This window comes from Hyperolius riggenbachi, chromosome 8 (genome assembly GCF_040937935.1).
Source record: "Hyperolius riggenbachi isolate aHypRig1 chromosome 8, aHypRig1.pri, whole genome shotgun sequence".
Taxonomy (NCBI): Eukaryota; Metazoa; Chordata; class Amphibia; order Anura; family Hyperoliidae; genus Hyperolius; species Hyperolius riggenbachi.
In genome coordinates, this window is record NC_090653.1 from 48536875 (window position 1) to 48556905 (window position 20031).

At 45.7% G+C, this 20031-nt stretch overlaps 1 protein-coding gene across 1 annotated transcript in view; it reads right to left on the bottom strand.

Annotated features, from left to right (window-relative positions):
• Nucleotides 1-647: 647 nt before the first annotated feature.
• LOC137528122 (lymphocyte antigen 6 complex locus protein G6d-like) overlaps nucleotides 648-20031 on the bottom strand; it is a 44139-nt gene continuing 24755 nt past the window's right edge. Inside the window, exon 3 of the mRNA XM_068249407.1 lies at nucleotides 648-933. Within this exon, the coding sequence (XP_068105508.1) occupies nucleotides 731-933 (203 nt within the window). The 3' untranslated portion in view covers nucleotides 648-730. The remainder of the gene's footprint in view (nucleotides 934-20031) is intronic.

Genomic DNA, 20031 nt, shown 5'->3' on the forward strand with positions numbered 1-20031 from the left:
CCTTAACCCCCTCTCAACCGATACCTAACCCTTAACCCTCTCTACCTCTCTCTACCGATACCTAATCCTTGACCCCCCCTATACCCAGACCTAACCCTTGACCCTCTACCAATACCTAACCCTTAACCCTCCCCCTACCGATACCTAACCCTTAACCCTCCCCCTACCGATACCTAACCCTTAAGCCCTCCTCTACCTATGCCTAACCCTTAAACCCCTCCCCCCCCACCAGCTGGGGATTAACCCCTAAACCTCCCCACCTGGTGGCACCTAAACCTTAACCTCCCCCTTTTTATAATGGGCACCTACGGCAGCACCCCTCTTTCCAATGCACCTGCGTCACCCTTTTTTCCTGCTTCAATGGGAGTGATGTTGGTCTACTTATTAATGGGAGTCAAGCTTAGAGACACATTAAATACATTGGCCTCAATTCACTAAGCTTTATCAAACACTTTTTCAAACGTTTGATAATTTACCTTATGGGTAAAATCTAATTTTGAATTCACCAAGGTGTTATATATTTATTGAATGTTTTATCGATAAAAGGTTCTATAGATCTATAAAGGTTATATAAATCTATAAATCACCTTAGTGAATTCAAAATTAGATTTTACCCATGAGGTAAATTATCAAACGTTTGAAAAAGTGTTTGATAAAGCTTAGTGAATTGAGGCCACAGTAATAAAGGTTGACCTGGCAGTATAAATAATGGTGCAAGAATGACGTGCCCTCAGAGGAGCTTGGCCGCCCACAAGGAGACCAGTACAGCGATGCCTGTTGCCACGGAGACAGAAGTTTTGACTGCCGAGTTGCAGAGGTGTTCCGAGCAGCACTCAATTGTAGTCTTCATATCCACACCCAATATGTTGTCTTCAGCCTCTTCAACACACTCTGTGGAAGATGCGCAGAACTTCCTCTGAAGATACAGATCCTCTGTAACAAGATACAGCAGAGGTAAACAACTAATGCTACGCTGTCTTCAGAGCTATCAAACAAGAACCTCAGCCAAGCGGGCAAATGTACAGTAAGATAATGGCTGGTTTCACACTAGACACTGGCAGTTTTGTTGCGGTGCGATTGCGCGATCCCCTTTGGAGGACTTCGGAGATTACCGCGGCAATGCACAGTAATCTCACTTCTGGCTGCAAGCCAAGCAGGAAGTGAGGCTCTCTGGTGCTCACTTCCTGTGGTGGAAGTCGGAAGTGCACTGAAGTGTATTGTCAAAATAAACTTCTGCGCATGTGCGATGCGAATGTAAGTGGCGAACGGTTTAAAATATCGCCATAGACGCACTTGACTTCTAAGAGGTGCCATAGACTTACATTACTTCCGGTCACTGTACGTCACGGAGGGTCACCGCCATTAACGTGATCGCATTGCACCGCGGTAGGTCTGCTAGGCCTCATAGGTTTTTATTTTCATTACCCTGTAGCATAAAAGGGTAACGCAACCCAATGAAATCGCGTCAGTGGGAAAGAAGCCTAAATATTTGCTCTGCCACACACCATAAGCTGCCATGGGCGTAACTATGGGGATAGCAGCCCCTGTTGCTGTAGGGGGGGGCGGCTTGAGCTCTAGGCGACCCTAGTGACCATGGTGGGCCCCAAGGGACTATGCAGGCCTATTTCTCCACTCTCCAACCTTGCACGGTAGCCCAGGGAGCTTTGTAATATTCTCCTGATCCATTCTGTATCAGGTCTCCTCTTCCTCCCAGCAGCCACATGCTCTATGCTGTCATCTCCTGAAGTATGTCATGTAATAGGGAGTCAGAGGATGGCAGCTTAGATCGAGCGCAGTGTGAACCAGGTAAATATTACACCCAATGGATTGAAGGAATGAAAGTTGGCACACCTCCACCACCTGGGCGCCCGACAGAGCTGGACTGGGTTAATCAACACTCCTCAATGCTCCATTGATCCCAGAGCACCCACCTTGCTCTCACCCCATTTTTGTTGAACACACCTCATCCATCCTATTAGATGCACTTTTGATATGAAATAAAATTTCTGCAAACGTTTGGAGCTCTGCAGTGCCGCCTTTGTTTTGTTTGTTGTAATATTCCAGTGCTCCCTGTGCTCCTCCGAAAATGGAAAGGGGGGATGTAGGGGGTAAAAGTGGATTCAAAATGTCTGCCCAATACATGCGGGCGGGAGGCCCTGACAGTTTGCATGGGAGACCTGTGGTCACATATCTGGATAGGGGTGGGAAAAGTGGGGGGGGGGGGGGCTGCAAAGCTCTGCAGGAGGGCCCTCTGATTTGCAGTTACCCCCTAAATTATTATTGAAAAAAGTGAATACTCATGATCTAAGTATCTCCACATATATACTATGTGTTTACACCTCTGAGTCGTTCTGCCAGGATCACGGCAGAAGCTGACAACGAACTTGCTGAGAGAAGAGGTAAACACAAAGATACATGGAAGAACTGGGGCGTGGACCACGTCTCTGCTTAGAAAATATGTGGTGGAGGATATTTGAAGGCTAGTTGGCGAGGTTTGTTAATTTCGATAACTTTGTCATTGACACTTGAAGCTTACTGGTACAAACTGTGGTCCTGAATTCTGGGAAACCTAGGTGGATGTTGAGGCTGAGAAGTACATTTGTCATACCCTTATAGCAATCCCGAGGCGATGCTCGGGTTCAAAATAAGATATTCTCCTGAAGAGAGGGAAGTTTCAGGATCCTATTGAGGCTTCCCTAGATGATCTGATGTCCCCCGTCGCTGAGCATTGCCACCCTCCACATCGTAGCCGCGATTCTCCTCTGATACGAGTGCAGCCATGCAGTAGTAGCCACGCGAGCATGGCTGCGCATGCACCGTAGCACAGAGCCCACAGCTTGGGTGCCCATTAGAGTTAAGCCTAGGCAAGGTAAAGTAAAAAAAAAAATAGATACTTACCTACGAAGAGAGAAGCCTCTGGATCCTACAAAGGTAAACTACGTCCTCCTGGCCACCACCATTGCGGAGTGGGGACCCCCTGAACATATCCAACAAGATCTTGTCAGATATATTACATGGCCGGCCCTCGCTCCTCTTCATGCACGACTGCCGCCATACTGTGCCTGCGCTCGTACGGCCACGTCTGCGCAGTAAGCCGGAGCGGCCCATCATACACGGGCAGCGTGGCTGCATTGTGCATGAAGAGAAGCACGGTTGCAATCGTCAAAAGGATCCCATGTAGCGGCGGTGGCAGTGGCATTTTTTTTCTTTAGGTTTCGCCTCAGGTTATCTTGAACATCCGGGTTTTCCATCACTAGACTTGCTAATGGTTTTTTTCTTTTGCAATAATCAAGGAGCAAAGACAGGAGCAATACATTTAAAGGAACACTGTTGATTAACATGTTTTTTTTTCATTTGAGATAGGAAATGTTTGTGAAGCGCTGCTAAGTACTGGTGTATACCTTTGAATGCTTATCTCTTTGTTTACTATTATCTAATTACTTTCACACTTCAGTGTCGCCAAAACTGACACTGGGTGAACCATGAGGGTGGGGGGATTCCCTCACAATACATCTGTTAACCCTGTGTGAGAGAAAGCTCTCAGAGAGCTGTTTGCTGAAAGGAGAGGAAATGTATCTTATGTGCAACATAAACATTTGTTATAGTGTGTAAAACCAGAAGCAATTCATATAACTCTGCTTCAATATTACACTGTTCGTAGCATGTCAGACTGCAGAGATTCACAACCCCGTTTCTATCGGTGTGCAAATAGTGTAATCACCCAGGGCACCGGATTGAGCTTCAGGAGGATGGGGGGGGGGGCGCAGTGGCAGGGGGAGCAGGCATAGTGTATTTACAATTTACAAATCACCTTCCTTCCGTGATCTCCCGAAGCCTCTATCTTCTTCCTTTCCCAGGTATCCTTCACCTTGGTAACAGTGCCCCCTGTGATGACGTGACCACATGTCATCACAGGGGACGCTGTTACCAATGCGGCATATGCCTGGGATAGGAAGGAGATAGAGGCTGCTGGGTAGAGTTGAGCTGAAATTTTCGTAATTTCGCATTACTATAATTACGCATGCGAAATTTGCGATTACGATGCGAAATTAGCGTAGCGAAATTGCCATTAAAATCGTAATTGAAAATACCGTAAGCGTAATTTTCAACGCGAAATTTCGCGTTTCGGTCATGCCGTAATTTCGCAGTAAACGCTACCGTAATTTCGCGTTAAACCGTAACGCTCCGTATAATATAAAAAAGCCGCCGACTTTAAGGGTTAATAGCAAAGCCCCCTTAAATGCTAAGAGCCTCAAATTTGGAGAATATATTAAGGAGATCAGGAGGAATAAGAGGAAAAAATTTTTTTTCAAAAAGACCTTATAGTTTTTGAGAAAATCGATGTTAACCATTTCCGGACCGCAGTGATAGAGATCTACGCCCTGTTTTGATGGGCTCCTGGCTGGCAAGGCGTAGATCTCTATCACCGGCGCCGCCGCTCCCCGCTCCCCGCCGCGATCGCGCGCACCGAACCGGCTGCACTTAGCTGTCTTATGACAGCTAAGGCTTCCGGGTATCGGCAGGAGCCGTCACTGATTGGCTCCCTGCCGTGTGATCGCTGTGAGCCAATCACAGCGATCACCCTCCGAAAGGCAACATAGTTGCCGTTCCGCCTCCCTCTCCGCCTCCCTCTCCCTGTCACTGTGGATCTTGTGTGACAGGGAGAGACGCACAGCCTGCAGCCGTGACAGGCTGTGCGATTTTAGTCTAAAAATAAACTTTTTTCCAGCTCTCCCCCCCCCCATGTATCCCTTGATCCCCTCCCAACCACCTATATATAGATCTATATATATATATATATATAGATCTATATATATATAGATCTATATATATATAGATCTATATATATATAGAGATCTATATATATATAGAGATCTATATATATATAGAGATCTATATATATATAGAGATCTATATATATATAGAGATCTATATATATAGAGAGATCTATATATATAGAGAGATCTATATATATATATATATATATATATATATATATATATATATATATATATATATATATATCTATATATATATATATATATATATATCTATATATATATATATATATATATATCTATATATATATATATCTATATATATATATATATATATATATATCTATATATATATATATATCTATATATATATATATATATATCTATATATATATATATATCTATATATATATATATATCTATATATATATATATATCTATATATATCTATATATATATCTATATATATCTATATATATATCTATATATCTATATATATCTATATATATCTATATATATCTATATATATCTATATATATCTATATATATCTCTATATATCTATCTATCTATCTATCTATCTATATATATATATATATATATATATATATATATTACTGGATTGCGATTTTAACCACCTACCTAGGGGCGGCGGCAAAGTGGAGCCCGCAACGACCGCGCAATACGCCGATCGGCGGCGGCTCGTTGCGGACTAGCTGGCCGGGGATCGCACGCTGGATGTGCCCACCCGCGACGTCAACCCGCCAGCCAATTAGCAGCGGCGGCGGGTTGTTAACCCCCGATCTTCCGCATGTAAAGCGGATAATACGCTTTGTAATGTATACAAAGCGTATTATACAGGCTGCCTCCTGCCCTGGTGGTCCCAGTAATTGAGGCAGTGGCGGACATACGGCCGTGCAGGCCGTGCCGCCGCACGAGGGCCCCTGAAGTTCTGCTGCTTCAGGGGCCCATTAAGTATTGCAGGTTTTTTTTTTTTTATTTATTTTTTTATTTATTTATTTATTTTTTAACCTGTGGGGCCCAACTCCTGTCCTCCCCCCTCACCTCGCCCCCCCCCCCCCCCCCCTCATGCGGCGGGAGAGCGGAAAATACAAGAAGTCTCCGGCCGGGGCGGCAGCTGCCGCTTGGTCTCCAACTTTGGAGACATATCGGAAACTAAGCAGCAGCTGCCTCTAGCGTCTGCTGCAGCCCCGGCCGGAGACTTCCTGTATTTTCTGCTCTCCCGCCGGCTGCAGCGCATACCGGGAGGGGGGCCCCGAGGTGAGTGAGGGAGGATAGGAGTCGGGCCCCCCACCCGGATAGCTACCCACCCGGCTACCTTACCCACCCACCCGGCTACCTACCCCGCTACCTAACCATCCACCCGGCTACCTACCCGGCTACCTAACCAGGCTACCTACCCACCCACCCGGCTACCTAGCTACCCACCCGGCTACCTAACCACCCTGCCGGCTATCTACCTGGCTACCTACCCACCCGGCTACCTAACCACCCTGCCGGCTATCTACCTGGCTACCTACCCACCCGGCTACCTACCCACCCGGCTACCTAGCTACCCACCCGGCTACCTAACCACCCTGCCGGCTACCTACCTGGCTACCTACCCACCCGGCTACCTAGCTACCCACCCGGCTACCTGACCACCCTGCCGGCTATCTACCTGGCTACCTACCCACCCGGCTACCTAGCTACCCACCCGGCTACCTAACCACCCTGCCGGCTATCTACCTGGCTACCTACCCACCCGGCTACCTACCCACCCGGCTACCTAGCTACCCACCCGGCTACCTAACCACCCTGCCGGCTACCTACCCACCCGGCTACCTAGCTACCCACCCGGCTACCTAACCACCCTGCCGGCTATCTACCTGGCTACCTACCCACCCGGCTACCTAGCTACCCACCCGGCTACCTAACCACCCTGCTGGCTATCTACCTGGCTACCTACCCACCCGGCTACCTACCCACCCTGCTGGCTACCTACCCACCCACCCGGCTACCTACCCACCCACCCGGCTACCTACCCACCCGGATACCTACCTACCCACCCGGCTACCTACCCACCCACCCGGCTACCTACCCACCCGGCTACCTAACCACCCACCCGGCTACCTACACACCCACCCGGCTACCTACCTACCCACCAGGCTACCTACCTACCTACCCACCCGGCTACCTACCAACCCACCAGGCTACCTACCCACCCACCCAGCTACCTAACCACCCACCTACCCACCCACCAGGCTACCTACCCACCCGCCTACCCAGCCACCCACCAGGCTACCCACCCGGCTACCCAGCCACCCACCAGGCTACTTACCCACCCGGCTAAGGGCTACCTACCTACCCACCCGGCTGCCTACCTACCCACCAGGCTACCTATCCACCCAACCACCCATGGGAGCTGCGCGCCGGATGGAGGCTGGGACAGGAGGTCTGCTGCTGCAGGTGAGTAAATGTTTTTTTTTTATTATTTATTTTAGCAGGTGTATGTTCTGGGCAGGTCTGCCACATGATTGCGTGTATGTTCTGGGCAGGTCTGCCACATGATTGCGTGTATGTTCTGGGCAGGTCTGCCACATGATTGCATGTATGTTCTGGGCAAATTTGCTACATGATTGCATGTGTTTTCTGGGCAAATCTGCCGACATGATTGCACGTATTTTCTGGGCATATCTGCCGACATGATTGCAGGTATTTTCTGGGCATATCTGCCGACATGATTGCAGGTATTTTCTGGGCATATCTGCCGACATGATTGCAGGTATTTTCTGGGCATATCTGCCGACATGATTGCAGGTATTTTCTGGGCATATCTGCCGACATGATTGCACGTATTTTCTGGGCATATCTGCCGACATGATTGCACGTATTTTCTGGGCATATCTGCCGACATGATTGCACGTATTTTCTGGGCATATCTGCCGACATGATTGCACGTATTTTCTGGGCATATCTGCCGACATGATTGCACGTATTTTCTGGGCATATCTGCCGACATGATTGCACGTATTTTCTGGGCATATCTGCCGACATGATTGCACGTATTTTCTGGGCATATCTGCCGACATGATTGCACGTATTTTCTGGGCATATCTGCCGACATGATTGCACGTATTTTCTGGGCATATCTGCCGACATCATTGCACGTATTTTCTGGGCATATCTGCCGACATCATTGCACGTATTTTCTGGGCAAATCTGCCGACATGATTGAATGTATTTTCTGGGCAAATCTGCTCACATTATGTGTATTTTCTTGAGAAAACCTGCACAATTATGTGAATTTTCTGGGGAAAGGGTCACCAAAACTTGGGCCCACTGTCTTTGCGTTGCACTTTTCAAGGGAACCTGAGGTGAGAATAATATTGAGGCTGCCATATTTCTCTCCTTTTAAGCAATACCAGTTGCCTGGTTGCCGTTCTGGTCCTCTGCCTCTTATTCTTTCAACCATAGACCCTGAACAAGCATGCAGCAGGTCAGGGGTTTCTGACAATATTGTCAGAACTGAGAAGATTAAGCTGCATGCTTGTTGCTGGTGTAATTCAGTTTATTACTGCAGCCAAATAGATCAGCAGGGCCGCCAGGCAACTAGTATTGTTTAAAAGGAAATAAATATGGCAGCCTCCATATCACTCTCACCCCGGGATCACTTTAAATTACAGTTAGCTCCGCCCTTATCCGGTCATTGCCACGCCCATTTTTTGCCGCGGCGCTACGCGCCGCAGGTTCTATCCACGCCCATTTTTTGCCGCAGCGCGCTTCGCGCGACGCAGGTTATAGCTGCACCCATTTTTGGGTGCGGCAGGTCAGGGGGGCCCACAATTGATATTTTGCACAGGGGCCCACTGCTGCCTGTGTCCGCCACTGAATTGAGGGACCACCAGGGCAGGTTGCAGCCCTCCTAGTAAGTACCCAAGCACACTGATCCTGCCCCCTGATCGCCCACTGCACCCATCAGACCCCCCTGCCCACCCCTGGGACACCTGTTTGCACCCAATCACCCCCCTAATCACCCATTAATCACTCCCTGTCACTATCTCAACGCTATTTTTTAGATTAGGTCCTAAACTGCCCCCTGCGGGCTCCTGAACACACCCCCCCCACACCCTTAGATCCTCCCTAGACCCTCCCCCCTGTGTACTGTATACATCTATTCTTCCCTATAATCACCCACTGATCACCTGTCAATCACCCATCAATCACCCCCTGTCACCACCTGTCACTGCCACCCATCAGATCAGACCCTAACCTGCCTTTTGTGGGCACCTGATCACCCACCCACACCCTCAGATTGCGTGCAGACCCACCCTCAGATCACCTCTGAAAGTGCATTGTTTACATCTGTTCTCCCCTCTAATCATCCACTGATCACCCATCAATCACCCCGTCACCACCTGTCACTGCTACCCATCAGATCAGACACTAATCTGCCCCTTGCGGGCACCCAACCTAAATTAGCCCCCCAGACCCCCTCTGATCAACTCGCCAGTGCATTGCTTGCATATATTCTCCTCTGTAATCACCTACTGATCACCTATCAACCACCCCGTCACCCCCTGTCACCACCTGTCACTGCTACCCATCAGATCAGGCCCTAATATGCCCCCTGCGGGCTTCTGATCACCCGGCCAAACCCTCACCCGCCCCACCGCAGTGACAGAAATTTTTTTCTGATCACTGCTGGTACGACTTAATTGCCATGTCCAGGTCATGATTTGAGAACATTCCTGCACTTCAGTGCCAATACAACCTGTCATCTAAGAAGCCACCCTGCTTATGACCGGTTCCACAAAATTCGGCCCCTCATAGACCACCTGTCATCAAAATTTGCAGATGCTTATACCCCTGAACAGTCATTTTGAGGCATTTGGTTTCCAGACTACTCCTCGTGGTTTTGGGCCCCTAAAATGCCAGGGCAGTATAGGAACCCCACAAGTGACCCCATTTTAGAAAGAAGACACCCCAAGGTATTCCGTTAGGTGTATGACGAGTTCATAGAAGATTTTATTTTTTGTCAAAAGTTAGCGGAAATTGATTTGTATTGTTTTTTTTCACAAAGTGTCATTTTCCACTAACTTGTGACAAAAAATAAAATCTTCTATGAACTCACCATACACCTAACGGAATACCTTGGGGTGTCTTCTTTCTAAAATGGGGTCACTTGTGGGGTTTCTATACTGCCCTGGCATTTTAGGGGCCCTAAACCGTGAGGAGTAGTCTAGAAACCAAATGCCTCAAAATTACCTGTGAATAGGACGTTGGGCCCCATAGCGCACCTAGGCTGCAAAAAAGTGTCACACATGTGATATCGCCGTACTCAGGAGAAGTAGTATAATGTGTTTTGGGGTGTATTTTTACACATACCCATGCTGGGTGGGAGAAATCTCTCTGTAAAGGGACAATTGTGTGTAAAAAAAAATCAAAACATTTTAATTTACAGAGATATTTCTCCCACCCAGCATGGGTATGTGTAAAAATACACCCCAAAACACATTATACTACTTCTCCTGAGTACGGCGATACCACATGTGTGACACTTTTTTGCAACCTAGGTGCGCTAAGAGGCCCAACGTCCTATGAGTACCTTTAGAATTTCACAGGTCATTTTGAGGCATTTGGTTTCTAGACTACTCCTCACGGTTTAGGGCCCCTAAAATGCAAGGGCATTATAGGAACCCCACAAGTGACCCCATTTTAGAAAAAAGACACCCAAAGGTATTCAATTAGGTGTATGGGGAATTCATAGAAGATTTTATTTTTTGTCACAAGTTAGTGGAAAATGACACTTTGTGAAAAAAACAATAAAAATCAATTTCCGCTAACTTGTGAAAAAAAAATGAAATCTTCTATGAACTCCCCATACTACTAACGGAATACCTTGGGGTGTCTTCTTTCTAAAATGGGGTCACTTGTAGGGTTCCTATACTGTCCTGGCATTTTAGGGGCCCTAAACCGTGAGGAGTAGTCTAGAAAATAAATGCCTCAAAATGACCTGTGAAATCCTAAAGGTACTCATAGGACTTTGGGCCCCTTAGCGCAGTTAGGGTGCAAAAAAGTGTCACACATGTGGTATCGCCGTACTCAGGAGAAGTAGTATAATGTGTTTTGGGGTGTATTTTTACACATACCCATGCTGGGTGGGAGAAATATCTCTGTAAATGGACAATTGTGTGTAAAAAAATCAAAAGAAATCTCATTTACAGAGATATTTCTCCCACCCATCATGGGTATGTGTAAAAATACACCCCAAAACACATTATACTATTTCTCCTGAGTAAGGCGATACCACATGTGTGACATTTCTTTTGCAGCCTAGGTGCGCTAAGGGGCCCAAAGTCCTATGAGCACCTTTAGGCTTTACAGGGGTGCTTACAATTTAGCACCCCCCAAAATGCCAGGACAATAAACACACCCCACAAATGACCCCATTTTGGAAACTAGACACTTCAAGGTATTCAGAGAGGGGCATGGTGAGTCCGTGGCAGATTTCATTTTTTTTTGTCACCAGATAGCAGAAATGGAAACTTTTTTTTATTTATTTTTTTTGTCACAAAGTGTCATTTTCCGCTAACTTGTGACAAAAGATAAAATCTTCTATGAACTCACCATGCCTCTTAGTAAATACTTTGGGGTGTCTTCTTTCCAAAATGGGGTCATTTGGGGGGTATTTATACTATCCTGGAATTCTAGCACCTCATGAAACCTGACAGGTGTTTAGAAATGAGAGAGATGCTTCAAAATGGGAAAATTTAATTTTTGCACCATAGTTTGTAAACGCTATAACTTTTACCCAAACCAATAAATATACACTGAATGGGTTTTTTTTAATCAAAAACATGTTTGTCCACATTTTTCACGCTGCATGTATACAGAAATTTTACTTTATTTGAAAAATGTCAGCACAGAAAGTTAAAAAAATCATTTTTTTGCCAAAATTCATGTCTTTTTTGATGAATAGAATAAAAAGTAAAAATCGCAGCACCAATCAAATAGCACCAAAAGAAAGCTGTATTAGTGACAAGAAAAGGAGGTAAAATTCATTTAGATGGTAGCTTGTATGACTGAGCAATAAACCATTTAAGCTGCAGTGGTCTGAATGGAAAAAAGGCTCTGGTCCTTAAGGGTGAAAAGACTGCGGTCCTTAAGTGGTTAAAGTTTCAAAGTAAAAATGTATACATTTAAAAACCCGCCGACTTTAACGGTTAATAGCAAAGCCTGCTTAAAGTTTAGGAACACCAAATTCCTAGGGTATATTAAGGGGATCAGTGGGAATAAGAGGAAAAAAATTTTTTTCAAAAAGACCTTATAGTTTTTGAGAAAATCGATTTTTAAGTTTCAAGGGCAAAAATGTCTTTTAAATGCGGAAAATGTCAGTTTTTTTTTGCACAGGTAACAATAGTGTATTATTTTCATAGATTCCACCAAGTGGGAAGAGTTTTACTTACTTCGTTCTGAGTGTGGGAAATATAAAAAAAAAACGACGTGGGGTCCCCCCTCCCAGACCTCTTTAACCCCTTGTCCCCCATGCAGGCTGGGATAGCCAGAATGCGGAGCACCGGCCGCGTGGGGCTCCGCACCCTGACTATACCAGCCCGCATGGTCCATGGATTGGGGGGTCTCAGAAGGGGAGGGGCAGCCAAGCTTTCCCCTCCCCCTCCGAGCCCTTGTCCAATCCAAGGACAAGGGGCTCTTCTCCATCTCCGATGGGCGGTGGAGGTGGAGGCCGCGATTTCCTGGGTGGGGGGTTCATGGTGGAATCTGGGAGTCCCCTTTAAAAAGGGGTCCCCCAGATGCCCACCCCCCCTCCCAGGAGAAATGAGTATAGAGGTACTTGTACCCCTTACCCATTTCCTTTAAGAGTTAAAAGTAAATAAACACACAAACACATAGAAAAAGTATTTTAATTGAACAAAAAACATAACCACGAAAAAAGTCCTTTAACCGGTTCAGCCTCACAGCTATTTTCACCTTAAGGACTGAAGCAATTTTCCCCTGTCAGCGCTGCTCTCATTCATTCGCTAATAGCTTTATCACTACTCATCACACATAAATTATTTAGATCTTGTTTTTTTCACCACAAATTTGGCTTTTGGAGGGTGACATTTGTTGTTAGTAACTACTAAAATGTCTATGTATTTTAAAGAGAAAAACGAGGGAAAAAATGAAAAAATGCACTATTTCTCCAATTCCAGCCTCTATAGTTTTAAAATGAACAACGCTACTGAACATTTTACCCACACATTTTATCTGCCTATTTGTCGTGGTTATCACAAGATTTAAATTATGTCCCTAGTACATAGTATGGTGACAATATATTATTTGGAAATAAAGGTGCATTTTTTCTATGTTGTGTTTTTTGTTTTCTCATTGCACACTACCAATGATTACAAGCCTTTATTTGAAAAAAAAACAGTAATACATCCTCATGACATACATATTTAAAAAGCAGAGTCCCTAAGGTAACTATTTAAGTATTCACTTTTCAATTCTGTCACTTTTGGTGTTTTTTACAAGTGTATTAGTTTGGTGCAGAGTATGTGAAAATAACAATTGCATTGCTTTTCATTTCATTTGCTGCTAAAACAAAACCACATCACATATGCCTAATCTCTCAAAGACCCCAAATACTATTCTCTTGCTTGTCCCGGTGAAAATGATACCCTATACACATAATCAGATAGCTTCTTGGCCACGCAATACTCTGTTAACCATGAGCAGCACTAATGCATTTTTCAAGGCCATTTTTTGCAACAAAAGTAATACAGTTATTCTTTGTTCGCAAAGCCCCTGGAGTGTCAAAACATTTGAAACAGGTCACAAATGTCACCATTCTGAAAACTAGAGACCCAGGCCTACTGAGATACACATATTTTGAAACAATTGGACTTCTGCGGTTTTGCTAAAATTGAATCATAACTTGGAAAATGGTATTTTTTTACATTTTTTTTCACTTTGGCACAAAAAAAAAAAACACTTAACATAGTTCTTGTCTCTCAAAGACCCCAAATACTATTCTCTTGCTTGTCCCGGTGAAAATGATACCCTATACACATAATCAGATAGCTTCTTGGCCACGCAATACTCTGTTAACCATGAGCAGCACTAATGCATTTTTCAAGGCCATTTTTTGCAACAAAAGTAATACAGTCATTCTTTGTTCGCAAAGCCCCTGGAGTGTCAGAACATTTGAAACAGGTCACAAATGTCACCATTCTGAAAACTAGAGACCCAGGCCTACTGAGATACACATATTTTGAAACAATTGGACTTCTGTGGTTTTGCTAAAATTGAATCATAGCTTGGAAAATGATATTTTTTACATATTTTTTTCACTTTGGCACTAGAAAAAAATCTGATGACTTAGGCCTCAGTCCTAAAACACACCAACATTTTTTCTACAGCTCGTCACGGTTAAAATGATACAACATATGCCTTACTTAGTAACAAATGGTTGGGTGCAGCAATCAGTTATACCCAATGTGCACTATTTTTTTTGCACTAATTGTTGCAGAGCTATTGTTTGTTTGCATATTCCCAGGAGAGATTGGAATCAAACAAAGACCGCACATGACACCATCATAGAAGGCTAACAACCAGGGCTATTCATCAGTAGGTATTTTGTGAGCTACCTTCTCAAAGGAACACTGCAAAAGGAATTCTCACATTGTCCTGGTTATAACAAATCCAAAATGTGGCTAATTTGAATATATCACTTCTCTTCACAGTGATAACAAATACATTGGAACTTACCATTGGATGTCTTGCAGAATTAGAGAAAAGCCAGAGGCCATAAGTCAGGGGTCAAGCAGATCCAAGAGTCAGAAGATGGGAGCAGCAGGGTCCAAAGTTCAATTTTGAACTTTGTTTGTGGTTTCTTTTTCCTCAAAAAATTCAGTTTCCTCCAACACCCCAAAAACATAGGGGTATGCCAAATGTGAGCTCCTTTGAGGGTCTGTAAGTTACATGAATATATAGGAAAGGGGAAAATGCCAGTCAAATATGTCCAGGTAAAGAAAAAAAAAACCACAAAAAAAAGAAAAAAAACACAAAAAAAAGGAAAAAAAAGAAATTAGTAATCTGCAAGTGTGTGGTATGCCCTAAAGCACTTGATAACACACAGTGCAGGGGCTGACGGGCAATCTGGGCAAAAATACCGTGACTCACACCGTCTCTTGTGTTTCACACACACTCTGCATCTTCTCAGGGGGGCTTTTTTCACTTCATTGGGGGGAATTAGTTCAGGGAAATGTCTCTCCCTCAGTCTAATTGAGTTCTCCAAATGGATAGGATCCTGTTGTGCAATTTGGCCAGGGGAATACATTAGGGACTTGTGGACTTGAATCTGGAAGTCAAGAAAGGTCATCTGTTGGCTTGTTGGTGTTGTGGCTGTTTTTAGATAGACCACAAATGCATTGTGCATGGTCATCTGCAACAAGAAGAATGTTATTTTTTTGTACCATGCTTTCCTTCTTCTTCTTAATAAATAAGGCGCCAAGACTTGGTCTGATAAGTCCACTGCTCCCATATTTTTATTGTAGGCGACTATGGCCTCTGGCTTTGTACGCTGTTCCGTTCTGGATGTGGCAAGAACTGTGGCCTCAGTGTGGATGGTAGATAGCATCATCACCTCCCGCTTGTCGTGGAACTTTATTGCCAGGAGCTCTTCAGATCTGAGTGCGTAAGACTCTCCTCTGCATAGTTTTTTATTTACTACCTGTGGGGGGAGGCCTTTACGGTTTGCTCTCACCGTCCCACATGCGCCAGTCTGGACTGAGAAGAGGAACTTAAACAGTGGCACACTTGTATAAAAGTTGTCCAAGTAGACGTGGTAGCCTTGGTGGAGAAGTGGATTTAATAGGTCCACCACTATTTTGCCACTGGTGCTAATGTACTCAGGGCACCCAGCTGGCTGCAGAATGGAGTCTTTGCCTTCATAGATTTTAAAAGTGAAGGTATAGCCAGTGCCACTCTCGCATGCCCTATAAATTTTCACCCCACATCTTGCCCTCTTGCTTGGTATGTACTGTTTCATGGAAAGTCTCCCATGAAACGGTACCAGGGATTCGTCCACAGCAATTTCCCGGTGTGGGGTATATACATCCATGAACACTGCACTTAGGTGGGTCAACAGGGGTCTCAACTTAAACAGTCTGTCATGGGAAGGGTTGGTATGTTCCACATCTTGAGAGTTGTCATTCAGGTGGAAAAACTTTGACAACAGCTCAAAACGCTGCCTGGGCATTATTGCTGGATAGAGGGGTGCATTGTGATAAAGGTCCCTGGACCAGTACATTTTTATCTGGGGCTTTGGGTTGATGCTCATGCTGAGCGTGAGGCCTACATAGGCCTTCATTTCGGGCACGTTGGTGGGGTGCCATTTTCTGGTGATATAGTTAGTGGGGTGGTCAGCTAAAAATTGTAGAGCAAATAAATTAGTTTGCTCTACTAAATGCTCCCACATTGCCTCTGTCATAAAAAGCTGGAAAATGTCAATTGGTGCCTGATTGACAATGGGCACTGACACACCAGCGGTGGCTGTGAAGGGTGGGATGTTGGGCGCAGCATAATTAGGGGGTTCCCAGGTGCCATTTAACATATGAAGCGGTACCTCCTGCCTGCGAGGTACCTGTGGCTGCCTACCCTGTCTGCGCCTAGCTCCCCCTGGCGCACTGCTGCTAGCAGCAGCGGGGTTGCCCACGGAGCCCTCTGCTGGGTTGCCCACGGAGCCCTCTGCTGGGTTGCCCACGGAGCCCGATGCTGGGTTGCCCACGGAGCCCGATGCTGGGTTGCCCACGGAGCCCCCTGCTGTGGACAGTCCTGATGGTCCCTCATCAGCGGACTCAGGACTTGGGTCCCTCCTCAAGCGGCGTGATGGCGGCCCTTCGGACTCTGAAGATTCAGATCCTGAACCAGAGCCGGACGGAGGGAGCCAATCACTACCTGACTCATCCTCGCTGCTGCTCTGCTGGAGGATGGCGGCTGCCTCCTCCACAGAATAGAGCCTCCTCGCCATTTAAAAAGGGATAGATAAAGATGAGAAATATAAAAAGATAGAAAGATTTTTTTTTTAAAGTGACAGTTTTTTTTTTTTTTTGGGGGGGGGGGGGGGGGTGTAAAGGGGGGGTGGAGACAGTAGAGAAGAGGGGGGGGGGAGGAGAGTAGAGTATAGGTAGTAACAGATAGGAAGAAAAAGATCACAATAGATCAGTGATCAATAGATCAGTAGGTAATAAATGGCCAAGGAGAGGGAGAATCAGGGATTCTGGGCAGTATGGGGTTAAAAATTCAGGGATGGAGGGCAAATTTTATTAAAAGGAATTCCTACCAGCTTATCTGTCAGTCTGTCTCTCAGCTCCTGTCACCACAGAACAGTGATTGATCTGTGTGACAGGAGCTGAGAGACAGAGAGAGGGAAACCTGTTATTTACAAACATTATTAAGAATTCACATTGTTACTGGATGTAACTATGTGAATTCTTTACTTCCTTTGCTCTGATTGGCTCAGAGGAGCGCTGGCTCCTCTTCACCAAACAGCACGGCTTGTAAGCCGTCGGGGACGAGCGCGCACCGCGCGCACCACGCGACCATGCGCGCGCACACGCGGAAGTGCGCCTGGACGCGGACTCTCGTCCAGATAGGCTTTAGCTGCCGCTGCCTGGACGAGCTTGCTCGTCCATTTAGGCTGAACCGGTTAATATTCTTAATTAACCATTAATACTTACCTGTCCCTTTAAATAAATGATCCCACGCAATATCCTCGGAAATGTTCTATCAGTTACAATGTAACAAAGTTATTGCAATGTAACAACTTTGTTACATTGTAACTACGCCGCACCCGACGTCACTCACCGCCGCCGCCGCCACCGCGTCTGCGCTGCAGGACCCGACAGAGCTCTGAGCTATAGCTCAGAGCTCTCGAAAGCATCTTTGTATTTGGGCTCCAAGGAGCCCCATTGGTCCTTAGCAGACCAATGGGGTTCCTTCTGATTTGAAGGAACCCCATTGGTCTGCTAAGGACCAATGGGGCTCCTTGGAGCCCAAATACAAAGATGCTTCTCAGAGCTCTGAGCTATATAGCTCAGAGCTCTGTCGGGTCCGTGCAGGACGCTAAGTCCCCGCCGGCTCCGCTGCCCTCCCCGCCTCTCCCACATGTCACCCACATGTCACCCACATGTGGGTGACAGATGTGGGCGGGGTGGACAGCGGGAGCTGCGGGGACTTAGCGTCCTGCACGGACGCGTATGCGGCGGCTGAGCGGCGAGTGGCGTCGGGTGCGGCGTAGTTACAATGTAACAAAGTTGTTACATTGTAATAACTTTGCTACATTGTAACTGATAGAACATTTCCGAGGATATTGCGAGGGATCATTTATTTAAAGGGACAGGTAAGTATTAATGGTTAATTAAGAATATTAAAGGACTTTTTTCGTGGTTATGTTTTTTGTTCAATTAAAATACTTTTTCTAAGTGTCTGTGTGTTTATTTACTTTAACTCTTAAAGGAAATGGGTATGGGGTACAAGTACCTCTATACTCATTTCTCCTGGGAGGGGGGGGTGGGCATCTGGGGGACCCCTTTTTAAAGGGGACTCCCAGATTCCACCATGAACCTCCCCCCCAGGAAATCGCGGCCTCCACCTCCACCGCCCATCGGAGGTGGAGAAGAGCCCCTTGTCCTTGGATTGGACAAGGGCTCGGAGGGGGAGGGGAAAGCTTGGCTGCCCCTCCCCTTCCGAGACCCCCCAATCCATGGACCATGCGGGCTGGTATAGTCAGGGTGCGGAGCCCCACGCGGCCGGTGCTCCGCATTCTGGCTATCCCAGCCTGCATGGGGGACAAGGGGTTAAAGAGGTCTGGGAGGGGGGACCCCACGTCGTTTTTTTTTTATATTTCCCACACTCAGAACGAAGTAAGTAAAACTCTTCCCAATTGGGGGAATCTATGAAAATAATACACTATTGTTACCTGTGCAAAAAAAACTGACATTTTCCGCATTTAAAAGACATTTTCGCCCTTGAAACTTAAAAATCGATTTTCTCAAAAACTATAAGGTCTTTTTGAAAAAAAAAATGTTCCTCTTATTCCCACTGATCCCCTTAATATACCCTGGGAATTTGGTGTTCCTAAACTTTAAGCAGGCTTTGCTATTAACTGTTAAAGTCGGCGGGTTTTTAAATGTTTACATTTTTCCTTTGAAACTTTAACATCGATTTTCTCAAAAACTATAAGGTCTTTTTGAAAAAAAAAAATTTCCTCTTATTCCTCCTGATCCCCTTAATATATTCTCCAAATTTGAGGCTCTTAGCATTTAAGGGGGCTTTGCTATTAACCCTTAAAGTCGCCGGCTTTTTTATATTATACGAAGCGTTACGGTTTAAGTTTAACGCGAAATTACGGTAGCGTTTAATGCGAAATTACGGCATGATACGACTGTAATGCGAAAATTACGCGAAAATTACACTTACGCGAAATTTCGCGAAATCCTTCTTCATTACGATTATGTACTTACGGCCATAATCGTAATTACACTAATTACGCGAAATTTCGCAAAATCGTAATTAGGTCATTACGCTCATCTCTACTGCTGGGGGATCATGGGGCACCTACCTATCTCTTCCTAGCTAACCTATACTGCGGGCACCTACCTTCTAACCTATACTGGGGGAACCTACCTATCTAACCTATACTGGGGAAACCTACCTATCTAATTTATACTGCGGGCACCTACCTTCTAACTTATACTGGGGGAACCTACCTATCTAACCTATACTGGGGGAACCTACCTATCTAACCTATATTGGGGACACCTACCTATCTTACCTATACTAGGGGCAACTATACTGACTACCTGTATTAGAGGCACCTACCTATGTAACCTATACTGGGGGCACCTACCTATCTAACCTATTCTGGTGGCAGCTATACGGGCTACTCTATACTGGAGACACCTACCTAGCTAACCTATACTGGAGGCACCTACCTATCTAACCTATACTGGTGGCAACTATATGGGCTACCCTATACTGGAGGCCCCCACCTAGCTAACCTATACTGGGGGCAACTATGTCTGGCTGCCTATACTGGGGGGACCTATAGCTGGCTTACTATACTGGGGGCAACTAGACCTGGCTAACCTATATTGCGGGCAGCTATAGCTGGCTTCATGGGGGGTGGGGGTGCAATTTTTCACCCTAGCCCTGTGTGCATTTTAGCCTAGAAACTGCCCTGGGGAT